Source organism: Suricata suricatta, chromosome 10 (assembly GCF_006229205.1).
Source record: "Suricata suricatta isolate VVHF042 chromosome 10, meerkat_22Aug2017_6uvM2_HiC, whole genome shotgun sequence".
NCBI lineage: Eukaryota > Metazoa > Chordata > Mammalia > Carnivora > Herpestidae > Suricata > Suricata suricatta.
Genome location: NC_043709.1, coordinates 77,154,395 through 77,176,819, shown reverse-complemented (window position 1 = coordinate 77,176,819; position 22,425 = coordinate 77,154,395). Strand labels below are relative to the sequence as shown.

At 40.6% G+C, this 22,425-nt stretch overlaps 2 protein-coding genes across 2 annotated transcripts in view; both read right to left on the bottom strand.

The window, feature by feature from the left end:
- The window catches only part of OVCH1 (ovochymase 1), a 65,258-nt gene extending 64,992 nt beyond the window's left edge, over positions 1-266 (bottom strand). Inside the window, 1 exon segment of the mRNA XM_029955519.1 lies at positions 70-266. Within this exon segment, the coding sequence (XP_029811379.1) occupies positions 70-266 (197 nt within the window).
- A 3,279-nt stretch (positions 267-3,545) lies between these two features.
- The window catches only part of TMTC1 (transmembrane O-mannosyltransferase targeting cadherins 1), a gene marked incomplete at its 5' end in the record, with an annotated part of 270,826 nt that continues 251,946 nt past the window's right edge, over positions 3,546-22,425 (bottom strand). Inside the window, 6 exon segments of the mRNA XM_029955518.1 lie at positions 3,546-9,454; positions 13,850-13,927; positions 16,620-16,742; positions 18,553-18,690; positions 19,828-19,972; positions 20,550-20,685. Coding sequence (XP_029811378.1) covers positions 9,314-9,454; positions 13,850-13,927; positions 16,620-16,742; positions 18,553-18,690; positions 19,828-19,972; positions 20,550-20,685 — 761 coding nt within the window.

The following is a 22,425-nucleotide window of genomic DNA, read 5'->3' as shown; positions in this document are numbered from 1 at the left end:
GCAGCCTGGGCGCCCGGGCTCACCTAGGCTCTGCAGGAGGCCGCCGGCGAGCAACAGCCGCAGACCCGCCCCGACGGGCGGCCGCCTGGCCCGCACGCGCCGGGACTCCGCCCCGCTTCCTCCGCCGCAGCTGCGGGAAGCCCGCGAGGACCGCGGGCCCCTCCCGCCCCGGAAGCGCCCGCCGCGCTCTTCACTGCCGGGGGCGCGGATGAGCCGCACCTGCCTCCGGCCGCCTCACAGCTGCCGCCCGCGCCCGTCCGGCTCATGCGCCCCACGTTTCACGGCTCCCCCGCTTGCGGCAGGGGGCCCTTCCGACTGATTCAGGGAGCAAGGTGATCAGCGGCCTGGGGCGCCCAGCGCCGGGAAATTCTGTCCCAGACCAGGGAGTGTGGCCCAAGCCCAGAGGTGAGGAAGCCTGTCACTCATACAAGACGCGCAGGCCGACTTGTCAAAGGAGGAAGACTCCTGGAAGTTTACTGAGGATGAATAGTACTGCCCCACCTTCTAGGAGGCTTGGGGAAGTCCTTGACATTCAGGAGTTTTCAAATAGAGTAGGTGTGAAAGATCTGGTTTCTGCTGCCATCCCTTTTCTGCGTGGCCGTGTTACTAGCGTCAGTGGAATGGGCCAAAGCTGTAGGATCCCATCATTTAAAGTCATGAAAATGAATTTATTGGTAATATTCTCATGTCAGCATTATTTCCCATAAATATTATCTTGTAATAAGTTAATTTGAAGTTGAGAGAAAAATAAAGCCAGAATTTGTAAGGTATGTATGTTTTATCAAAAAATTCGGGCAAAGCTCGTGGACGATCTGTCTATAACATAGACACCAATCTCCCAGGCCCAGTTGTCTTCTGTGAAAAATAGAAATAAAAGCTCCTTAAGGTAGGAGGTGTACACATTAGGGAGACAGGCAGGCAGTAGACGGACAGGAAACCAGAAGACAGTCAAGGTGGAGGGAATGCAGGTACAGAAACAGGCAGATGAGAATCAGCTGGGGGCAATGACCCTTGTAACTGTAAAAGGGCGCAGAGGACACATGGGCACCTTTTGGTGAAAAGCTTAAAGAATGTAATTGGCGCTGACACTTGAAAGTCTCAAACCTTCTTATCTCATGCACCTAAAAGGGGTTTCTCTGATTTCTAGGTCCCATCTTAAACATTAAGAAGCCCTAGAGTTGTACTGTCCAGCTAGAGTGGACACTAGGCATGTGGTTATTTTAGTTAGTATCAACTAAGGTAAAAGCATTAGTTCCTCATATTCCTGTATTTCAAGGGCTCAGCAGCTGTCTGTGGCTAGTGTCCACCGTATTGGACAGCATGTAGTGGATAGTTCTTTTGGGCTGCACTGCTCTTGAGAATAGGAAGCACCATTTTATTTATTTATTTTAAATAAAAACACCTTGGATAATAGTTTGAGTACATGACTCCTGGGTTTGGAGCTTGGGCGTCCAGGAGACAGTGGGAGGGAGCCCGGTAAGGTAAGCAGCTTTTCTGTGACAATAAAGCCCTGCACCTCCAGGACTCCAGGTGCAAGTACCACAAAGGAAGTGCCCGGATATGGTGGCTGCCTGACCAATGGCCCTCACCACCTCACCTTTAAATTTTGCTTTCACTGTAGTGATCTTACAAGGATTATCATCACCATCCCTTGCCCCAGGGGCAAACTACTCTCCAATAAAAGCTCAGATCCTCCAGATGGACCAAATATCTCTTTCTTCTTAGCAAGAAAGGGTCAGATTAAAACCACGACAAAGCCATTACCAAATAAAATGGGAGAGGGAAAGAAAAATGCTCATGTGATGTGCACGTATAGTCCGACCCACAATGTTCAGGTTCATGAGTAACCTTTACATAGGGCCCACTGACCCCATCCATTTGCACCCTTCTGCACACCATGCACACACAGCTTTGCAGGATATTCAGTGGTTTCTTTCATACCCAGAAGTCTCCATGGGGTTGGGCAGGGTCTCATTTCCTGTTACAGAACAGCTCTTTGTCTCCAGAATTCAAAACTCACAGCCAGAAGTGAGACCTTGTCCTTTTTTGAGGATTGGTCCTTTAAAGGCCTAATAAAGTAATGCCTTCCCACTAAATAGGAAAAGAGCTATTCAGTGTGAATTGTACACCTATTTGATAGGTTCATTTTAAATTTGCTAATAAGATAATGGTTTAAGTAGAAGTTGAGTTTGTCATGATGTTGCAGCATCTGAATTTTTTAAAATGTTTTTTATTTATTTTTGAGAGACAGAGACAGCACAAGCAGGGGAGGGTCAGGGAAAGAGGGAGGCACAGAATCCAAAGCAGGTTCCAGGCTCTGAGCTAGCTGTCAGCACAGAGCCCGACATGGGGCTTAAACCCACAAACCATGAGTCATGACCTGAGCTGAAGTCCGACGCTCAACCGAGCCACCCAGGCGCCCCGATGTTGCAGCATCTAAATGGAAGTATTCATACACACACACACACACACACACACACACACACACACACACACACGGAAAGGATGTCAAGAAGGGACAGAGTGGGCTGAACTATCCCAGATTGGATTTGTGATGTATGAGAAGTCTGCCTTTAACGTGAACATATCTTCATTAGGGCATGATAGTCTCCTCCTGGAGGCTTTCCAAGTCCCTTAATGGAAGCCCCTACTCTAAGGATAGTCGTACAATTAGGAGTGCTAGTGATCAACCTGTGAGCAATAAACTAATCATAGGCAAATAAAATTTTGTGTAATTTTTGTGTAAAAAATGTTCTCCATCCCCACTCAGCCACTGGTCTAAATGCTAGAACCCTCTCCAATGTCCCACAAGGGATTTTACCCTAAGATTCAGCACTAAGGGGTTAACTGATGACTTTAGAAAAAGCAGTTACTTGCACGTTTGTTGCAGGAAAAGATCACTATGACGCAGAAGGAATGTGAAGGATGAAGGTAGAAAGAATGGGTGAAGACAATCACTCAAATAGTTTGGCTGAGAAGGAAGGGATGTGGTAGCAGCTAGAGATGAAAAGAAATACATAAGGACTTCATTTTTATTTCCAAATAATTTTGATGGTGGTTACCGGTACATGTTTTAAAATAGAAGAAAGTCACAAGAGCCAGTAGAAGGAATAAGTTAAAGATGAAAAAGAGAGGTGAAGGGATGGAAAGAAGCTTCACAGATGCAAACTCCGGTGCCTGGGGCCCTCGTCTTCCACTCTAATAATAGGAGCGGGGAGAACGGAGTACAGGCGAGGTTGTAGAATGAGTACAGGATATGGACAGAATATCTGTTTCCTACTTTTGTTTACTCTGTGAAGAAAGAGGTGAAGGCATCCACTCAGCAAGATGAGAGGAAGAGATCAGGAGTGCATCAGGACTGAGACAGTCTCTGTGAGGTGTGCAGGCGGAGGAGCAGACAGGAAGCACCCAGAACAATGGAGTGAATGAATGAATGAATCAGGGAAGGAAGGAAGTTTGTTTTCTTTTAAAGCAGACACCATCTAGTGACATGAATTTCAATGGGTACTAATCACGAAGCACTTGAGAGATTGAAACAGACGTAATTATTTTCATTATATTTTATATAAAATAAACATTTACATAAATTTTATTTTGGAAAGACCTAGGCAAAGTGTACATAATTGGACTTAAATGGGAGAAATACTTGATGGGAAGTAGATTTCTAACTGGCACAGCAAAAGTAACAAAAACTACATTTATATACAACTGATCAAAGTAGGAAATAAAGACATGAACAAAGAACATGCTGCAAGTCATTTTCTCCCTGATAAAAGGAGGGATCCACGTGAGTCACAGCAAGTCAATGATTTCCACATTATAAAAGCAAGCCATGGCTTCTATAGATATTTTAATTCCTTAGAAGAAAATTTTTAAAAATACTTTTTCCCCAGAAACATAACAAAATCACTTACATTTTATGCGTACAGACTGCAATATAAGGGTAATTCTCTCTGCCATGTTAAAGCACTTGGGCGGTGCAATCCCTTTTATGGTTGTGTGTCTGTTTTGTTGTGGTGATTATCTTAAGAATTTCTAAAACAAAGGGCAACACTAATCAGTTATTTCTTCAGATGTAAAGGGCTTTCAGTCTGGATTCAGGAGGCACACAGAGCTTGATAGTTTCACAGAAGTACGCCGTCTTTCACTGGGTGATAAACGTGAGGGAGACACCAGGTAACCTGCCCACGGTGAGGCGGTTCCTCCATGTAGAACAGGCCTACCACCCAGATATCCAGATTCTTGGACCGGTGTACCCCTCCTCTGGGCCAGCAAGGCACCCCCAAAAGGATGTTATGCACAGTGGAAACTTCCAAATGTGACATAAATATACACCATTCGCGCCACTTGAGAATGGGAAGAAACTCTTGGATTTCTGGACATAGCCATGTCTTTCCATTTGGTGGCCAATGGTGATCTACACGTACAAAGAGTCACCATATATTGTGATGGATACTGATTTTACAAGTTACATGCCCTAGAAGATTTTAACTTAAAGGATCTTTGGTGATAAAAACAGCATATGTTTATATGAGCCATTTGATAGACATGAATATCATCAATTCTGTTGCATCATTTTATTTTGCTGATATTAAACCACTCCTTTGATTGTAGTTATTTCATTTCTTCTCTTTAAGTTAATGACTACTAAAAACAAAAATAATGGAGGAAGTGCTATTTTTTGAAGAACTGTTCAACATGTTTTCCCTTTACATCAAAACTTCAAGAATAACCATAAAATGTTATGTTACCATATATTTATATATTTGACATTGTAAGTTTTCATCTTACTCAATTGCAGCCTAAATGCAAGATTTGACAGGTCTTTACTCTTTTAACCCGCCAAAAGACGTCAGATAATTACATCTTGTTATCATTAGGAGATACCAACATGCCATTTAATCAAAGTAAATGTGATTTGGAAACTAGGTGAAAAATTAAAAAAAACAAACCTCCCATAACAACGTTTGCTTTGATTGTTGTTACTGATATTCTACAGACTGATTAATGTAAGATGCAAATCCTTCACACATCAGCGCAAAAGGTTTCTTTTTCCCTCAAAAACTGATTCTAATGAGTATGAATAAGAAATGATTAGCAAAAGTTTACATGTGTGTAACCAAAACAGAGATGTAGGTCTGGGAATATACTCTATGCCAGGAACACCTTCTCTGAGTTTTACATACTGGGCGCCTTGTCTGCTGCATACAGATGGCAATTCCCCTCCATCTGAGGACCAAGGATTCTAAGAAGGCGAGGTCAAATTATAGTCCACCTGCCACCAGTGCAAACCGCCTCACCCAACCCACCTGTCTGTCAGTCTTGAAACAATAGTCTCAACCAATCAACTGTGCCATCCATTATTCTTTACAGTTCTTTGGCTCACTGTAGCCTCGGTGTAAGAGTACAACTTGAGAAAGGCTATAAAAGTCATAAAAGTCCATTAAAGTTGTTAGCCCGCAGTGGTTCTGCAGCCTCGCTGCATATTAGCATCTTAACCTCAGACATTTCCAAAGGTCCCCAGGAGATCCCGCCGCCCAGCCAGGCTTGAGAGCCGGTGTGTGTAAGGGAACAGTTCTCAACTCTCAGCCGAATGCGGCTCATCAACCTGAGGGGCCTGGAATGTTTAACAGAGACAGTAAGAAGCCACATATTTGTTTTTATTCCCCCTCTAATTGTAGCTTTTGTAGGTCGGTTTGTATAGAACAGTTTGGATTTTCTCATTCAGTCCCACTGAAAAGCAGTTGCCCGGAAGCATCGTGCAACCACTATAAGCCCCTGCATCAAATGAGGTATGACCTGTGACGAATGTCAGAGTCTCATGCTAGGGGCTTCGAAGTATTATAGGAAGTCGTAATTAAAGTGCCAACAATCCTCTTTGTTTTATGATAGATCTCAAAACAAATAAACCCAAAAGAATATATTTCAGGATTCCCTAAAATAAAATTTCCTTTCCTCCAAGGTATTTGAATCTTTGGTTTAGTTTACCTATGTTACATTATGGGACCATGTTTTATGAATATTGTTAACAGGTTGAAAACATCTGGATCATTTAAAAAATTCTGAATAATTCTTAAGGTTGAAATAAACCAGTAAAGCCATTCTCATGGCTCCTGTGTCAAAGGACTGCCATTTACTGGAAATTTAAAGGCAAAGAGAACTGGTTCTAGGTAGGACAGAAGGACAGGTTAGAGAGACAGGCAGTAAGAGGAGAAGAGATGTACACAAGGAACTTTAAATGTAGCAGAGAACAAAGCGCAAACGCTGCCCAGAGTACCAGTCACAAACAAAACTCATCACTGGATCAAGTGTTGAGCCAGATTAAAGCCAAACTCCCTCCTATGGAGGACACCCTACATGTTTAAGGTTTCAGCGCAAAATGGAATTGCAGGATTCCTCATTCAAAAAAATTATTAAGAATTTCAAGCAGAGCCTTCGACCAAGCATGGGGTGCTTCTGAGTGCAGGACTCTGAGGGGCCACATGAAGTGCATGCTCATGAAGCTGGCTCTGTGACTCCAACTCAGAAAGGGCTATCCACTCTCATGCCAAGCATGCTTTTTACTAAGGGCTTTTATTAAAGTCTGGATAGATCTTTTTGACTAGCCAGGGCACTCCGTTTTTATTGATAAGAATGAATTCCGCATATTATTTCCATGCTCCAAGGACCAAATAAGAGTAAGTTATAAAATACACTTAATATCTTTGAAAAATAACATGTGATTTATTTTCGTATAGGCACCATTTAACTATGAAAACCATTTCATTGGCTATATCTCAGTGATGTTATTAAGTCAGGATAAAAATATCTGACCCAACAAACAGTGCTTACTTTTAATGTTCAAAGAGATGCCAGTGTGTGCAAACAGAATGAGACAGAGGGGTCGGGGAGGAGGGAGAGAATGAAAGGGGAGATTGAGTGGTGTGGGGAGAGGAAGAATGGGGAGGGGGAGACACAGAGAGAGACAGACAGAGAGACATGGGGGGAGAGAAAAGCACCCAAAAGAAGATAGAAGTCTCCTGAAGGCCATGTGACCCCTTCCCTTAGAAACTTGGAGGCTGGGACTGTGACTGCTATTTCAATTACTCGCACGAATGTACCCTCATACCTTTAGCGGCATTTCAAGTAAGGCATTAACTGCTTTTCAAAACTTGGGGCTTAGTCTTTTCCATTAACTTCCCAAGTATGAGTTTCGGTTACAGATTATTCTGAAAGGTTGTGATTAAAGGCTTAGATACTGTTTTTAGCTAGGGCTTTTACTTTTCAATTTGGGGGTAGGCTGATCATTTAAAATAAATTTTAGTACATTTCTTGGCCTTTGGACTACACAAGTATAATTTTGAAGAGAAGGTAAAAATTTTAAATAAAAGTTTGGAAAAGTTTATGATATATAAGGCTAAAGGAGTATTAGAAACAGAAGATCATGGTGGTAATATACATATTACTGGATTATTGATGCATACAAATACATGTATGCTCATTCAAATTCCTTAATCCTTTGCATTTAAAATATTCCATCCATCATCCCTTTCCAAAGAAGTTCTTTTAACTAGACTTACCTTGACGAAAAGATAACACAGAGGGGCAGTGTTTTCCTGATACTGTGTTGAGCAGAAGCAGACTTCTTACCCTGCCCTGGCCCTGGCCCCTGAGACCCGGGCGCCCGCAGGCTATTACAGGACAGGCCACCTGACCCGGCGCTGTGAGCAGCACGGAAGCGGCTTCTCTACTCCATCTTTGTTTTTTCTTTAAAGGTCACGATGACGGCCAATTTAGAATCCAGTGTTCCAATTTCTTCAGTTCCAAATTATATCGCCACCCAAACACTGAGGTCTGATTTTTAATTTCTTTAGCTTTAGCAAGTGAATAATCAATACAGAATTCTTGAGGGGCTATTAAAACTTAATTCAGATTTGTAATTTTTGTATGATCAGTTCTGAAAGCTGCTACTAAGACCACTATGTTCAGGGTAAAGTGTTGTGTATACATATATATTAAATACTTTATAAGTTATCAAATAAATAACACTAAAAACCAAAGGTCAAATTATAAATTCAACTTTGCTACCTCTATCTTTTAAATATAAATATATATTTTTTAAATTACAAATTTAGACTTTTTTCCCTAGATTTTCTGAGCATTCTCCATGAAATCTCCAAAATTATAAATACAGAATCAAGAACTTCGAGTTTCCATCACTCATGTTCTAAACACAGAATTCTCATGGAGCCTCAGTGGAACAAGTCAATAGAGGTCCCTTTCTACCTGTTTATATTCTGTGAAGATTTCCAGGATATACTGTAAAGATTTTTCAATGGTTAAATATAGTTTTCAAAAAATAATAAATCTCTGGATGACTGAGTGTTAAGATAACAAAGTAAAACATTTCTCTTAGTTAATACCTTTAATATTTCTCATGTAGAATATACTATTTTTTCTCCACCAAAATAACAATATATGTGGAGGCAGAAACATTTATGATTCTAAAAGCACTTCTGAAATCTTAGAGCAGAACCACTACTCTAGTAATATTTTCAATAAAATTAAAATAATCTTAAACATTTCCATAAAGAATTTGGGGTACCAATATCCTTGATTTTCCCCTAGGGATAAGAATACCCATACACAATTCCAGAAGCTTCCTCTTTAATATATTAGGCAACGGGAAAAGACTGAATCAGAGTGGAATTTAATTTACTCTTCAATTGGGCTCTAAGGGGATATAGATAAAGCTCACTTAACAACAGCCCTTTCCCCCGTATATTCCAGAAGATTCTACACAAACTATAGAAACTAGTCTCTAGTTCTGGAGAAACTAGTTCTCATCTCTAGTTCCGGAGAATTCAATGAGCTACCTCTTGGTGGGATTTCCCAAATGGTTTATCCCAAAGATTTTATTCTCTTTGAAAAACCTCATCTCATCAAGAAGATCTGCTCTCCCTCCATAGCATTTCAAGCCTCTGTATTTCTGGGACATAAAAGTCTACACTAAGAGATGAAATGAGATTCTCAGGCTGGGAAGCATAGGATAGATGAAGGGAAATCTGGAATTAAAGCCAACAAAAATCTGCAAAATGTGTAGGCCTTGTTTTCCTTCCTCTCAGGCCTAGCTCTTGCTCACTCGTTCTGTGTTCTTCCATGGAAATGCAAGTCCCTCAGCACAGAGGTACCGGCGGGTGTCCCAAAATGTGCCCCCCTGAACTCAGAGAGGAAGGCTTCTCGCTGCGTCCCTGCTGCTGTGAAAGTGAGCCCGCATCGCGTCTGCCTCTTCCAGAGGCATCAGCACTGTCCCTCGAGATTGGCTTAAATGCTGCTATGTTTGATCCTTTTCTCGAACTTCTTGTAATCGTTTTTCTAGGCGGTCCAATTTGGCGAGATTTTCCCGCAGCAGTTTGCTGTCTGGCACCAGCTGTAAGGCTCTCTCGTAATAAGCTCTTGCAGACACATAGTTTCCCTGTGGGGACAAAGAAAGAGAACAATGACCTGCTCTGACCCATCAGAATGCTCTTGGAGAACGGGGAGACTAGGAAACAGACCGTCGGGCCCAGTGTAACATGTATGTCCTCAGAAGGAACCCCCTGATGCGTTGGGTAATTTTATCCTTGTCTGTTGGTGCTTCTGGAGAATCCATGCGTTCGAGTACCAGCCCAGCTGGAGAATGTGAACGATGGGAGTTACACTGTAAGGTGAAAGGCAAAAAGCAGACTCTATTCCTTAGTAATCACATGGGGTCATGGCTAGATACTCAGACAGAGACAGAGAGAGAGGAAGAGAGAGAGAGAATGGAGGGATATTTGTGGGAAATGTTTTTGAAACTGCAGAAGTCATGATGGTTAAATAGAAATCCACTCTCTTTTAGTGGTAAAAGTTCTTTTCATCTCCAACTTATGACAAAAAAGAAACTTTTGCCTAATACAGGCTGTAACGTAAGTTTTTATATCATGAAAAGAACTTATAAGAATATGGGGTTCATTTACACAAGGCGTGTGACAATAGGTACTTGCTGGATCCTCTTAGAGTGGGAAGGAAGACGTCACCCTAGACCTGCTAAAGACACCTGTCACCACCCTCTGTTGACCCCCATCTGCTTTGTTCAATGACTTTCTCACTGGAAGCCATGTGTGCCTGGTCCCAGATGGTTCTGAGCAAACTGGTCACAATGCTTGTTTTCCAGGCCCTTTTCTGCTACTTAATTTTACCTTCCTTATTGGTCCACCCTCTTTCAGATCCGTGTCCTGCCGTGTCTCTGCACTACGACTGTTAGTGTTGTCTCCATTACCCCCCACTTTAATTTGCTCTATTTTATTCTCAATTAGAGCTTTATGGGGAAGAAAACTGGTTACTCACTGAATTCCCATCATAATTTAAAATAGCATCTCTAAGTGAAAGGACTAGGTAGCAACTAGCAACTAATATCTACTGAATTTTAACTATCTTCCATCTGAGTTAATGCATGTTAAAAGCGTGGACACTGCCTGACGCACAGTGGGCATTCGGTCTGATGCTACCATTGCTGCCATTATTAAAAGGCCATCCAGGCTTGTGTGGACACTGCCCACTTACAGTACTCACTTGCCATACTGGTGAAAAGGAGAGTGGAAATGGCAGAAAAGGAAAAGTTTTGTGATTATTAACCTTGATTCTCATAAGAGGTTTAACAGAATTCTGAACAAGTGAGAAGGTGAATTTGTTACATTCAATTATTATTTTTTTCAACTCCAGCATTTAAATTCCAAGTGTCTTGCGATGTTTATTGGGCTTAGCACACACATGCAGATGACTGAACATGTGTGGCCCTTAGAGTGCCCTCAAAATATGTTTGTTTTGGGGCTGAGTTGGAGATTGTTCTTCCAAGAGTTTTCCCTCGATTCAGGCCTCAGCCCAGTGTGTTGGCGTTTCCTTCTTTGGTTACCAGCTTTCCTTATCCTTCCATATAAAATCTACTCCTAGAGTTATCCTTTCTCCCTCAAATTGCTCTTTTCTTGATTAAACTGGAAGCTTTATTATTATTTTTTGAAAGTTATATCCCTTGATTCAATGTCCCCAATTCTGAGATGCTAAGGTAGGGAATCTGAATTATCTAATTTCTAGAAACGTGCTATCTACCCTGAGAGCCACTGACCCCACATGGCTATCTAAATTTAAATCAATTATGATAAATTAAGAATTCAGTCGCTCAGTTGCACCAACCACATGTCAAGGGCTCAATGGCTTCACGGGCTAGTGGCTGCTGCCTTGGACTGTGCAGACACGGAGCATTTACAAGATCATAGGGACGTCTACTGCACGATGCCATTCCAGAAAAGGCATATTCATATCATAGGGCAGTACCGTAAACAGTACTTCGTGGTATGGCCCAGTTGATGCAATTGTTTATAAAGAAGGTATTTTAGATTTTTATTCTATCCACCCTATCCTTTATAAAGCTTCATAATCATTTATTACCAAGAAGTATAAGCAAGAGACAACTCTCTTCTTATTTCTTTATGCCACCTCCTTGCAAAGCCTTATTCCAACTGCCAACCTCAGTACTCTAAGCTTCACCCGGGCTCGGGGAAGGAGTGAGAATGGAATGGACTGGCGCTGATGGGAGCAGTCTGCTACTAAGGGCTACCTTTCTGCAAAAGACAGAAAGTTAATGATTGCTCCTTAGGACCTCATAATAATAATCTTGCATCCCAAGTCACATGCCTGGTCTATACATTTATATTGGACTGTATCATACAAATTCACTGATAAGAGGTCATTTTTAAACTACAAGCATGGCAATTTTACATTTTCAACGTAACACATGATGTTTGCAGAGATGAAAAACTGCATAAATGAATTTTTAATCAGTGTGCTCATTACATTGTAAAGTCATACACTCATCCTTCTTAACCTCCAGACACCGTTTTAGGTTAAGTACCTCTAAATATAAGGCATGGATTCCCTTGTTAATCTGAAAGTCCAATGAATGTAGTATTTCCCCTGTAGTTCCAAACTTTTTGGAAAAGTCTTGAGTGTATTTATTGTACTTTTTAAATTAGCAACTGAACCCCCTGTTTTAAATGCAGGCAACCGCCCATCTAAAATCATACTGAGTATTATTTTAAAATGTAACTATTTAACTACTTAAAATTGTTACTATTTTAAAAGTAAGTTCACTGCTGGGCACCCTAGAAAACCATTAGGATCCAAGCTCAGGTTATTCTGTCCTGATAAATGTCATGTTTGGATTCACCATCTATGTTCCTCTATTAGATCACGGCTCTCAATCACAGACTAACTGTCCCATTATTGCCTTCCAGCTGTATAATCATGAGTCACTATTTTGTTTTGTTGTGTTTTTGAGAGTGACAGTTTCCATTTAATAGTAAACCCTATTAGGCTTTTGTTTAAATCCTAATCACTATACTGTTATTTTATCAATATAAAGACAGAAGACTGGAAATAGGTTAGCTAAACAAGAGTGATCCTTTAAAAACATGTCAGACCACAGCATTTCTCTGCTCAAAGTCCTCCAAGGACCCCAACTCATTTAGTATGGCATAAAAGCCGAGGGCCCTACAATCCCCCTTCCAGGCCCTGCATGACCTGTTCCTGTACCTTCTTTGACCCTGGCTTCTAATATTTCATCTCAATTGCCTCCTCCTTGTTCTTTAAACACAGCGGGTACTCTCATACCTCAGGACTTTTGCACATGCTCTTTCCCTATTTTGCCACATGGCTTGTTCCCTTCAGGTCTCTACTCAAAATCACTTAAGTGAGGCCTTCGCAGCCACCTTAATTTTAAATTTCAACCCTTATCCCATGGCACTTCCTATCCTCTCTCTCTCTCTCTCCTTTTCTCCACAGCATCATGATATTTTATGTATGTATGTATACATGTATGTGTTTGTTTATTACCAGTCTCTCCTACTAAGTGTTAGCTTCAGGAAGACAGGAATTTTTGCCTTATTTATCCTCTGTTCTATTCCCAGTGCCCCAAGAAAGAGTACCTGACATAGCATGCTCTGTATAAATGTTTGTCAAATGAATGGATGAATGAATGAATGAGTGAATGTGAGTCTTTGAGTTCATTAGTTACAGACAGCAGTCCTCCCAAGGGTTGTTTTAATGATTCTCTCGGGGCGCCTGGGTGGCTCAGTCGGTTAAGCATCCAGCTTCGGCTCAGGTCAGATCTCACGGTTTGTGGGTTCAAGCCCTGCGTCGGGCTCTGTGCTGACAGCTAGCTCAGAGCCTGGAGCCTGTTTCGGATTCTGTGTCTCCCTCTCTCTCTGACCCTCCCCTGCTCCAGCTCTCTCTCTCTGTCTCTCAAAAATAAAATAAAAAGCAATAAAAAAAATTTTTTAATGATTCTCTCAAAGGTGGTTTTTTCTTTTGTAAAAACAAAAAACAAACCCACAAGTAAATAGCCTTGTGTTCCAGTAAAAGATTAAGGGGTGAAAGGCACTTTAGATACAAGAAATAGTAAAGTAATATGTAAAGACACACTGTGGTCTTGACCATGAGTTAAGCTGTAGGACGATGAGCTACACTAAACTCCAACAAGTCTTCGTTCACATGAGCACATTCAACTTGCTGTGTGATGATGCTTCTCTTAAATACACATGATATTCTGTACATTAAATAAAATCATGGAGTTAATTTGTATAGATTTATTTTAAAATGGTTTCATGATATTCAATATCATGGTAATACAAGAGGAACATAAACTGCTAATTTTACTTTTAAACACATACGTTTTGGGTATTCAAACAATTCACAGAGGGAATAAACAATACTTTCTCAATCTTTGAAGAGAGAAGACAGAAAGAGAAAACACAAAGGAAAAGCCAGTCCACATGGAAGTGAATTATTCTCCTACCTTGATGTGTTGGATTCCACCCATGTTCATCCAGGCTTGTGCTTGATCCGGATTCAGTTCCACGGCTGCTTTGTAGCTCTAAAATATGTAAGAAACATCTTCAGGCTGAGAAATGAGAACCTACGTTTAATGCTACAGACGTGGAAACCTCTTTCTTCATCGGCGAGAATTTAAATAGTTAATACAATGAAACCAGACACTACTAGCTCACAGGTGTTGCCGTTTACTTCAATTATTTTTCAAAACGGATGATTCAGAAGTGGAAGAAGTTGGAATGTGTAATTTGCTTGCAGAGGCTGAAGACACCTGGGGGGAACCCAGTAGCTTTTATTATAGTGCATCATTTCTCGCTGGCCTGGACCGGCAAGCAAACTGTGTGCCTTTTTCACCATAAATGGACTTTGTAAGAATATTTTTTTTCAATAAACAGAATCTTAGAGTATTTTCCTACATAGCTTAGCCCTGGTGTAGCACCCCTTTTCACAATATCATTGGCATGTTTATTCAGCCTATGCTGAAATACTTGCAGACAGGATGCTCATTACTTCTTTAAGGAAAGCCATTTTCCTAGGCTAGTTTTAATCATTACAAAGCCTTCCTTTCTCTTCTGCCTCATGAAAGGTCTTCACATGTCTGAAAAGAGTTACTTCTCCCTCAAATACCTCTTTTGGTCTGAAAATGTGTATCCCATTAAATGTAATATCTGTGCAGCATATTTGTCATATTTTGCACATTGCTGTATGTCACAGGGATGCTCACCACTGGGTCTGAATTTAAGAGTGGTCACCTAAATAAGCCAAAGGCTAAGAGTGTTGCTTTCACTTGCAGAGCTAAGGATCTATGTGTGTATTTTAATGTCTTTGCTGTTTTCATTACCAAGAATCCAATGGCACAGATTCATAAAGTAGATACAATCTGGTCCTTTCTTCCTCCACTTGAGTTTTAAGAGAAGCAAGGGGACCACAAGAAACTATACCTTTAAAAGCTGCTAAAATAAACCTGAAGAATGTGTCTTGGGTTAATTTCCATCAATACAGAAGAGGGTGTAGGGCAGAAATTAAGAATCTGGATTCAAATTGCAGCTCCATCTCTTACCCTCTGTGACCTTGAGCAAATTACATAACCTCTGAGTCTCAGTTTATTCAACTGTAAAATGGAGACCATGACCATAACTTTCTTATGTGACTGTTGCAAAGACTAAATTACTAAATACATGTAACCATAAATAAAAATGCTAACACATTTTAGCTGCTACTATTGGCCCAAGGCCCTATTCCTACCCTTCATAGATCTAGCCACTTTAATTTTTTTTAATCTTTATTTTTGAGAGAGAGAGAGAGAGAGAGAGAGAGAGAGAGAGAGCGCAACTGTGTGAGGAAAAGAGAGAAAGGGAGACACAGAATCCGAAGCAGGCTCTGGGCTCTGAGCTGTCAGCACAGAGCCCGATGCAGGGATCGAACCCACGAACCGTGAGTTTATGACCTGAGCCGAAGTCAGATGCTCAACCAACTGACCTACCCAGGTGCCCCGATCTAGCCACTCTAAAATGATTATTTGGTCTATTAGTTTAGCAACTAGAAAATACTTTTGTTTTCAATACAATGTATAAAATATAGATACAGATACCAAATAACTATTCATAATTAAATTATACATTAATCAAATTGTCATGTTAGTTATAAGTAACTCGAGGTATTAAAAATGTTCCCAGGGCAGAGAAAAGCACACACTTTCTGCTTTAAATATGCCCTGTTTCTGTTTTAAGGGTTCACATTCAAATTAGTTTTCCCAAATATTTTTACATGTGTTTTTGAAAATTTTAATAATCACTCACTGTTTTCAGAAACAATATTATCATTTAAAATTTTACTTTCCCCCTGTTGCATTTAGTGTAATTTTATGACTTCATTAATTCTGACTTGTGACTGTATCAGAAATGCTTGGTATTTCTATAACATTTCTATTTGCTTGTAATACTGTTTCGATTTCAAACTGTGTATACATTTTATTTGAAAGCTGTAGCTATTGAATGCCTATAAGATGCAAGACATTATGTTTTGGAACACAGAAGGAGGCAGTCAGTGCCTTTCTATGAGGAAAAGTTTCATCTAACTGGGGAGCAGGTGTGATGCACGGGGCAGGGGGGTGGAGGGAGGCGAGAGGCCGAGAGGCCACAGGGGGTGGAGAAAGAGACCTAACTACATAGTGTCACATATGATAGTTTCAAATGACTTGTAGAGACAGCAAATGTTTTAGAAGTTCACAGGAAACAAGGACACTGAGAGAAAGGATGGTCCAGATGGGCTTCCAGAAGGGGGAGGACACAGGCTGTATTAGTGGATTCTGAGAGGAAATCTGTGGGGGGATTGGGGGTGGGGGGTGGCGTAGAAGGGGGTTACAATGATGTGTGGAAATGACAAAGCTGCTCAGCACTAGTCCAGCTGGAACAGAGGGTTACTGCAGGCAAACAGAGAAAGTGAGAATGGCAAGGAGAAAAACTGGCTTGAGGGAAAACTGTGGAAGTATTTCAGACACCAAGTTAAAGAATTCAGAAAATTATGTGGAGGTACTGCAGAACTCTCAATAGTAAAAAAAAAACCCAGAGGCTCAATAATAAAAACTAGACGTATAACATCATGGCATTAATTGGAAATTTCACTCCACAAACATGCCGGTGATCTTAAATTTTACCACATATGCTTCATTAAAGATCGAGAATATTAATCTGAATTCCTTCGTTCAATGACATAATTTTATTAAGTGTCTATACCTCAAAAGCTTTATCCAGAAGATTCTGCTCTCTTAGCTGGTTTCCTTTTGTGAAAAAAAGTTCAGATACGACTTTTGGGTCCTTTGGTTTCAGCTGGAGAGCCTTGTCTATAGCCTCGAGTGCCTGTGACAGGTTTGAAAGTAAGACAAAATAAATGTAGATTAGATGAAGAAAAGCTAACTTAAGTGATAACATTTACACTTTTTGTCCTTCTGTATTAGCTGGTGTGGTAAATGACAGTCAAAACAAATTCTTCATTCTTTCTGATGTTCTCACTGAGAAATAATGTGGGTCTGACAAAATAATTTTCCTATACTCCAGGGTTTCCATTTATATTAGTGACAAGGAAATGTCCCTGACTGTTCCACAGGGAGGTCATGTGATAAAGCTGAAAGGAAACAAGATCCGGCATCAGTTGTTTTGCCCTGCCTGTGCCCATCTGGACCCCTCCAATCATGCCCCCCTATTAGGCTTCTGGTGCCAACTGCCCCCAGCACCCTCTGACCCATCCCCTGCAGCCAGGGCTCCCTTCAAAGCACACCCCTCACCATGCTGCTCTTCTCCAGAAAACCCCAAAACTCGGGTGCCTGGGTGGCTCCATCATTAAGCATCTGACTTCAGCTCCAGTCATGATCTCATAATTTGTGAGTTTGTGCCCCACATCAGGTGAGCTAGACTCCCACTTCAAGTGAGATCGAGCTCCACTTTGGGTAAACACGAGGCCTGCTTCTCTTCCTCTCTCTCCTCTCTCTGTCCCTTGCTCACTTGTGCTTCTCTCTCTCTCAAACAAAACAAAACAAAAAACACACAAAAAACCCCCAAAGCTTCTCCCAAGATAAGAAACAAAACCTTGCCATGGTCCCAAGTGGTGTTAACCTAGCAACCTCTACAGCCATTATCTTACATGGCACCCTACTCCCTTCATGCCCATCCCTCAGACTTGCCACTTGCTGCTGCCACAGGGCCTTTGCATGTACTTTATCCTGCCTGGAATGCTTTTCGCTACCTTCCTTTGTCTAATAACTCCTATTTATCATTCAGCAATCACTTTCACATCACTCGACAGGGAACCTAACCTCCCAGATCACTCAGGTCCCTGATTGTATACCTGTTAGAACCATGTCACTCTTCATGACATCACTGAGCAGAGCTGTAATTCTACATTTGTTTTGTGACTGCTTGTTTAATCTTGGTTTCCTCTTCCATAAACTCCATGAGGACAAAAGTGATTTTTTTTTCTTACACCACTTTATTCCTGGTACCTGACACAGGATCTGGCATATAGCAGGCATTCAATAAATATTTTGTTGAATCAATTCATAAATTTACTGGTTATGTGACTTTTAAAATGGAGATAAACAATTACAGTTGTAACACAGGGTCACTGACCTGTATTAGCATTGTTGTAAGGACTCCATAAAAACATATATATGAAGAAACATGGAAAATGATAAAGCATACAAATGTTGGACTTTATAGAGTTAGATAAAAACAAACTGAGATAATATCACATAAAATATTTACTTCTTAAAATATTTATTTATTTTAAGAGGGGAAGATAGAGAGAGTGAGAGGGAGGGAGAGGCAGAGAGAGGGGGAGAGAGAATCCCAAGCAGGCGCTAAGATGTCTGCACAGCTTGACTTAACGAACTGAAGCTCATGACCTGAGCTGAAATCTAGAGTTTGGTACTTAACTGACCAAGCCATTCAGGCAACCCTCACAAAAATCTTTAGACAAAAGATTAGCCAAGCAAATATTTCAAGGGGACCTATTATGAGTTAAGGGGATATCTGCCAAAAACATCCATAAGGTAGGCTGTGCCAATGGATGATGCTCGAGACTGCTCCGCCTCGTCGATGCACAGACGGGAGAGTCACTCAGGTGCGCGCCATCTTCCACCTGTGAATCCAAACCACCCCGTGTCCTCTCTACCTTGCCGTGGCGCTCCTGCTTGCTGTAGATGGCTGACAACAGGCGGTGGCATTCGAGACATCCGGTCTCCTCTGACACGATGTGGTTGGTCATCTTTTCAGCTTCCCTTGTCTGACCCATGACGGCCAAGACCTGAGCCTGCAAAACCACACTGACCTTGGCCGAGGAGACACTGTGTTATCACCTCTTCAAATACAGCATCCCTGAACAGAGGCGAGCCAGAGACCTCCTGACAAAAGTGCTCAGCAACTATCTGAGATCCACAGATGAGCGAATTCCCACAGCTTACAGGTTTTAATTTTTTGTTGTTTGTTTCTACTTATTGATTTAGGAGAATAATGCATTATATGTGAAAAGCAGGGAGAACAAAGATATCAGTGAAATGACTCGTGACTTTTTAAAAAAGTTGACTATAAGCTGCTATATAATGATTGCCACTTCAGATAGCTGTGAAATTAGGTGATTAACTAGTTGTTACTTAACCTTCTAATTTCTGTATAAGTCTAATTACATGAAATAGAAGTTGGGGTTCTGATTTTTTACTTCGCTTATCCATTTGGAGTGTCATTGTAACTACTGTATTGTAAATGATGGAAAATAACTGCATATGTTAAAAAATAGTGTTATATTCTAAAAAAATAAATAAATAAAATAAATAAAAAAGTTGACTAAATTTTTTAAAAAAAGAAATGATTTCTTATGGTTTCAACAAGACATTGCATTTATAACAAGTTTGATTTGTTACGAATCTAAAGAAGAGTAAAAAAATGCAACGTTTTAAAAATTGAAATTAAAAATATTGATACCAATTTCCTAAATTTGATCATCATACTGTGGCTCTATTAGAGAATGTCCTTGTTCTTAGTTGCTGAAGTACTTAGAAATAAAGGGTGTAGGATCTATAACTGTCACATAGTTCATGAAATAATATGCATTTGCACACATACTTAAATATGCACATATATGGATGCATATGCATGCAAAGCATTGATAAATTCATCAAAATGCTACAAATTGATGGATCTGGGTGAAAGGGCCTATGGGAGCTATTTACTATCCTGGCAAATTTTTTTAGGTTTGAAATTATTTCAAGCCAAAAACTTAAGGAAGTTTTCAGGGTCTGTGTATTTGGTGAAGGGCTCTAACACAGGTTACACAGATCGTCAGGAAATGGATATATTGTAGCATCCTAGTTGCAATTCTGAGGCTCTGACTCCAGCTCCCTGCACTGCGCCAGGTGTGTCCCCGCCTCATTTTCTTTAGCAATCTACTTACCAGGGCCAGGCGGAGCTCCCTCTGAGAAGGCTGGAGGGCCGCAGCTTCCCGGTAAATCTGCAGAGCCTCCTCGTATCGCCCAGTGTTATAATACAGTGCTCCCAAAGGTGACAGTATCTCGGCTTTGCGTGACACCTGCAGTGCACTGAGTTTTCACAAAGATGAACTGACACTTCTAATAGGTACATTTCGAAAGCTCAAAACTCAGATTTTGAGGGATGGCAGTCCACAGCTGGAGACTGTGCTCCAACACAGTCTCCAGTTTTTCTAATCAAGAAAAATGTTTTTGAAAAGATCACGATGCCCCCCCCTCTGACTATAAGAGTGTCTCGAGTGACCTATCAATATACACACTGAGCCCCAAGGATGGTTTCCATTAACGGTGATAGGCTTGTTCTGACATATGCACAGTCTCTCCTCCACATCCATTTTTGAAACTGCTGTCTGTGGCTTGGGCTGCAGTTCCTAGCCTCAGAAGACAATGGACTAACTAAGGCGGGAATTAAACTCCAACCTTGGTTTAGTACCATGTTGTAAGCAGCAGGCAGAAAAGCCATTCACTGGGACACCATTAAGGTTTGGCTTTATTTTCTTTGGAGATGAGAGTCTGTATTGCCTAAATTGACAATATTTGTTAATATTCTGTTCCAGTTATGTAAAAATTGGAAGGGCAACTACTGAGGTCCTTGGGCAACTTACAAAGGAAAGGAAAGGAATTTTACCGTTTATACCATTCTTCGGCCACACTGTTCTCGCCCAGTGACCTGTAGAGTCTCCCTAGATTCACCATAGCCACGTGATGACTCGGGCTGAGTGCGATGGCCTGCTGGTAATGGGCCACCGCCTTCTCTGGAGAGCCTGTAATCAGTGGTAGTCGGTAAGAGTAGAGCAGGACTTAATCATACAATACATGAGGCTCTTCGATTTCCCTTCTGATGTATACCATTGTTCTTTGTGTTACTGAGTCATACCATCAATTATTCAGTTGGATTCATTTCCACTTCCAAGGAAATTAATAATAAAAAGGTAATAAAAGTGAAAATCTATTTCTTTTATTACACGTAGCATCCTAGCCAAGTGTTTTCTGGCCATTGCCCTAGCTAGTATGATGTTTTGAGCTCATCAATGATTGTTATTTATGCAAGATATTTTTGCTTCTCATGATACTAAAAAAACAGAATAGGCTATTATAGAAAGAAAACTGTCCTGAAACAATTTCTCAGGGTTGATCTCAATTACTGTACTGCAACATAGTTATTGAGGCACTGCTTTAAAGAAGTATGTATCAGCTAGATCTTGAAAATCTTTTTTAAAATGATACATTTTTGTTAAATGAGATTTATATAATGGGACTTAAAAATAATAATAATAATGCCACCTTGCATGTGTCCAGTGCATTATACATATTAAACTATTTTAATTAAATGATCTTTACAGGTATTTTTGATACTAGTTAGCTGCCTTTAGATACCATTTAGCTGTCTCTTGAGATTTAAGGCTATTACAAAATAAACAGAAGTATAACTTTAAAGATATAGACACTAAAGTGCATTTAAGAGACTTGACAAAAATCCCAGGACAACCAAGGATGAAGACCAGAACTAGAATCAAGCCTCTGATAAGGTCCCCAAGAAGCTTCCTAGTGAAATCGTATCTAAGTGACTGAAAACGGAATGTTTATTACCTGCAGACATCTTTTCAAGTCACCTTCTTTGAATGCATGTCTGACTAACAGGCACCAAACGAGATACCATGTATGTATAGGTCACTGGTAATAGAGAAGTTCACCAGTATAAAATACATGAAACAAAGGGAGTGGTGGGAAGACACAGAGGGTGGCCAGGGAAACTTCTAGGGGAGTAGCATTGTTGTTGTTGAAATCGAAGGAAGAGGCCTTGGCCATGCCAACGTGGGGTCTCTTTGGGTTTTCAGATCTTCAGGACATTTAATATATTACTGTGTTGCTAACATACCAGCAGGTGGCACTACAAAACAATTTTACATGCAAAAATCAGGGACCTTTCCCAGGAGTTCTGGAATGTAAATTTATATTCAATAAAACAGAAAAGTTTCAGATATACTAGAAAATAAAACCCTTTCAAGCATTCATACTGACAAAGGAACTAAAATAGAATTTTACCACAAGGCAGATAGTCTAATAGTCCACAAGAACAAAATGGTGCTTTTGCATGAAGTTCAAGTATCTTTTGATTCTTTATAGATATTCATAGCATGCCAACAGTATATGGGACACAAATCACAAAGGAAACAGAATCCCTGCTCAGTAAAGTTTTGCCTTAAGTAAGATGGAGCGAGTGTATTTTATGTAGCACCTGTCATGTTAAGAGTACTCTGTCAATTATAATAATATGGTTTCCATCATGTCTATCAAGTAAAGAATGATGAGACAATCCTGGAGGCTTTTTTAAAAATCAGATGAGGAAAAGTGTTTTCCATCTGTTGGTAACTAGATTCAGAGGCAAGTTCTGCGTCATTGCCGAGGAATGTTTCATCATCTCAGATATATGAACTTGTAGAAGTGATACTCAAAGGACCGCTTCTCATTATATTATCAAGGCTACTTCCTGACACCTGGGG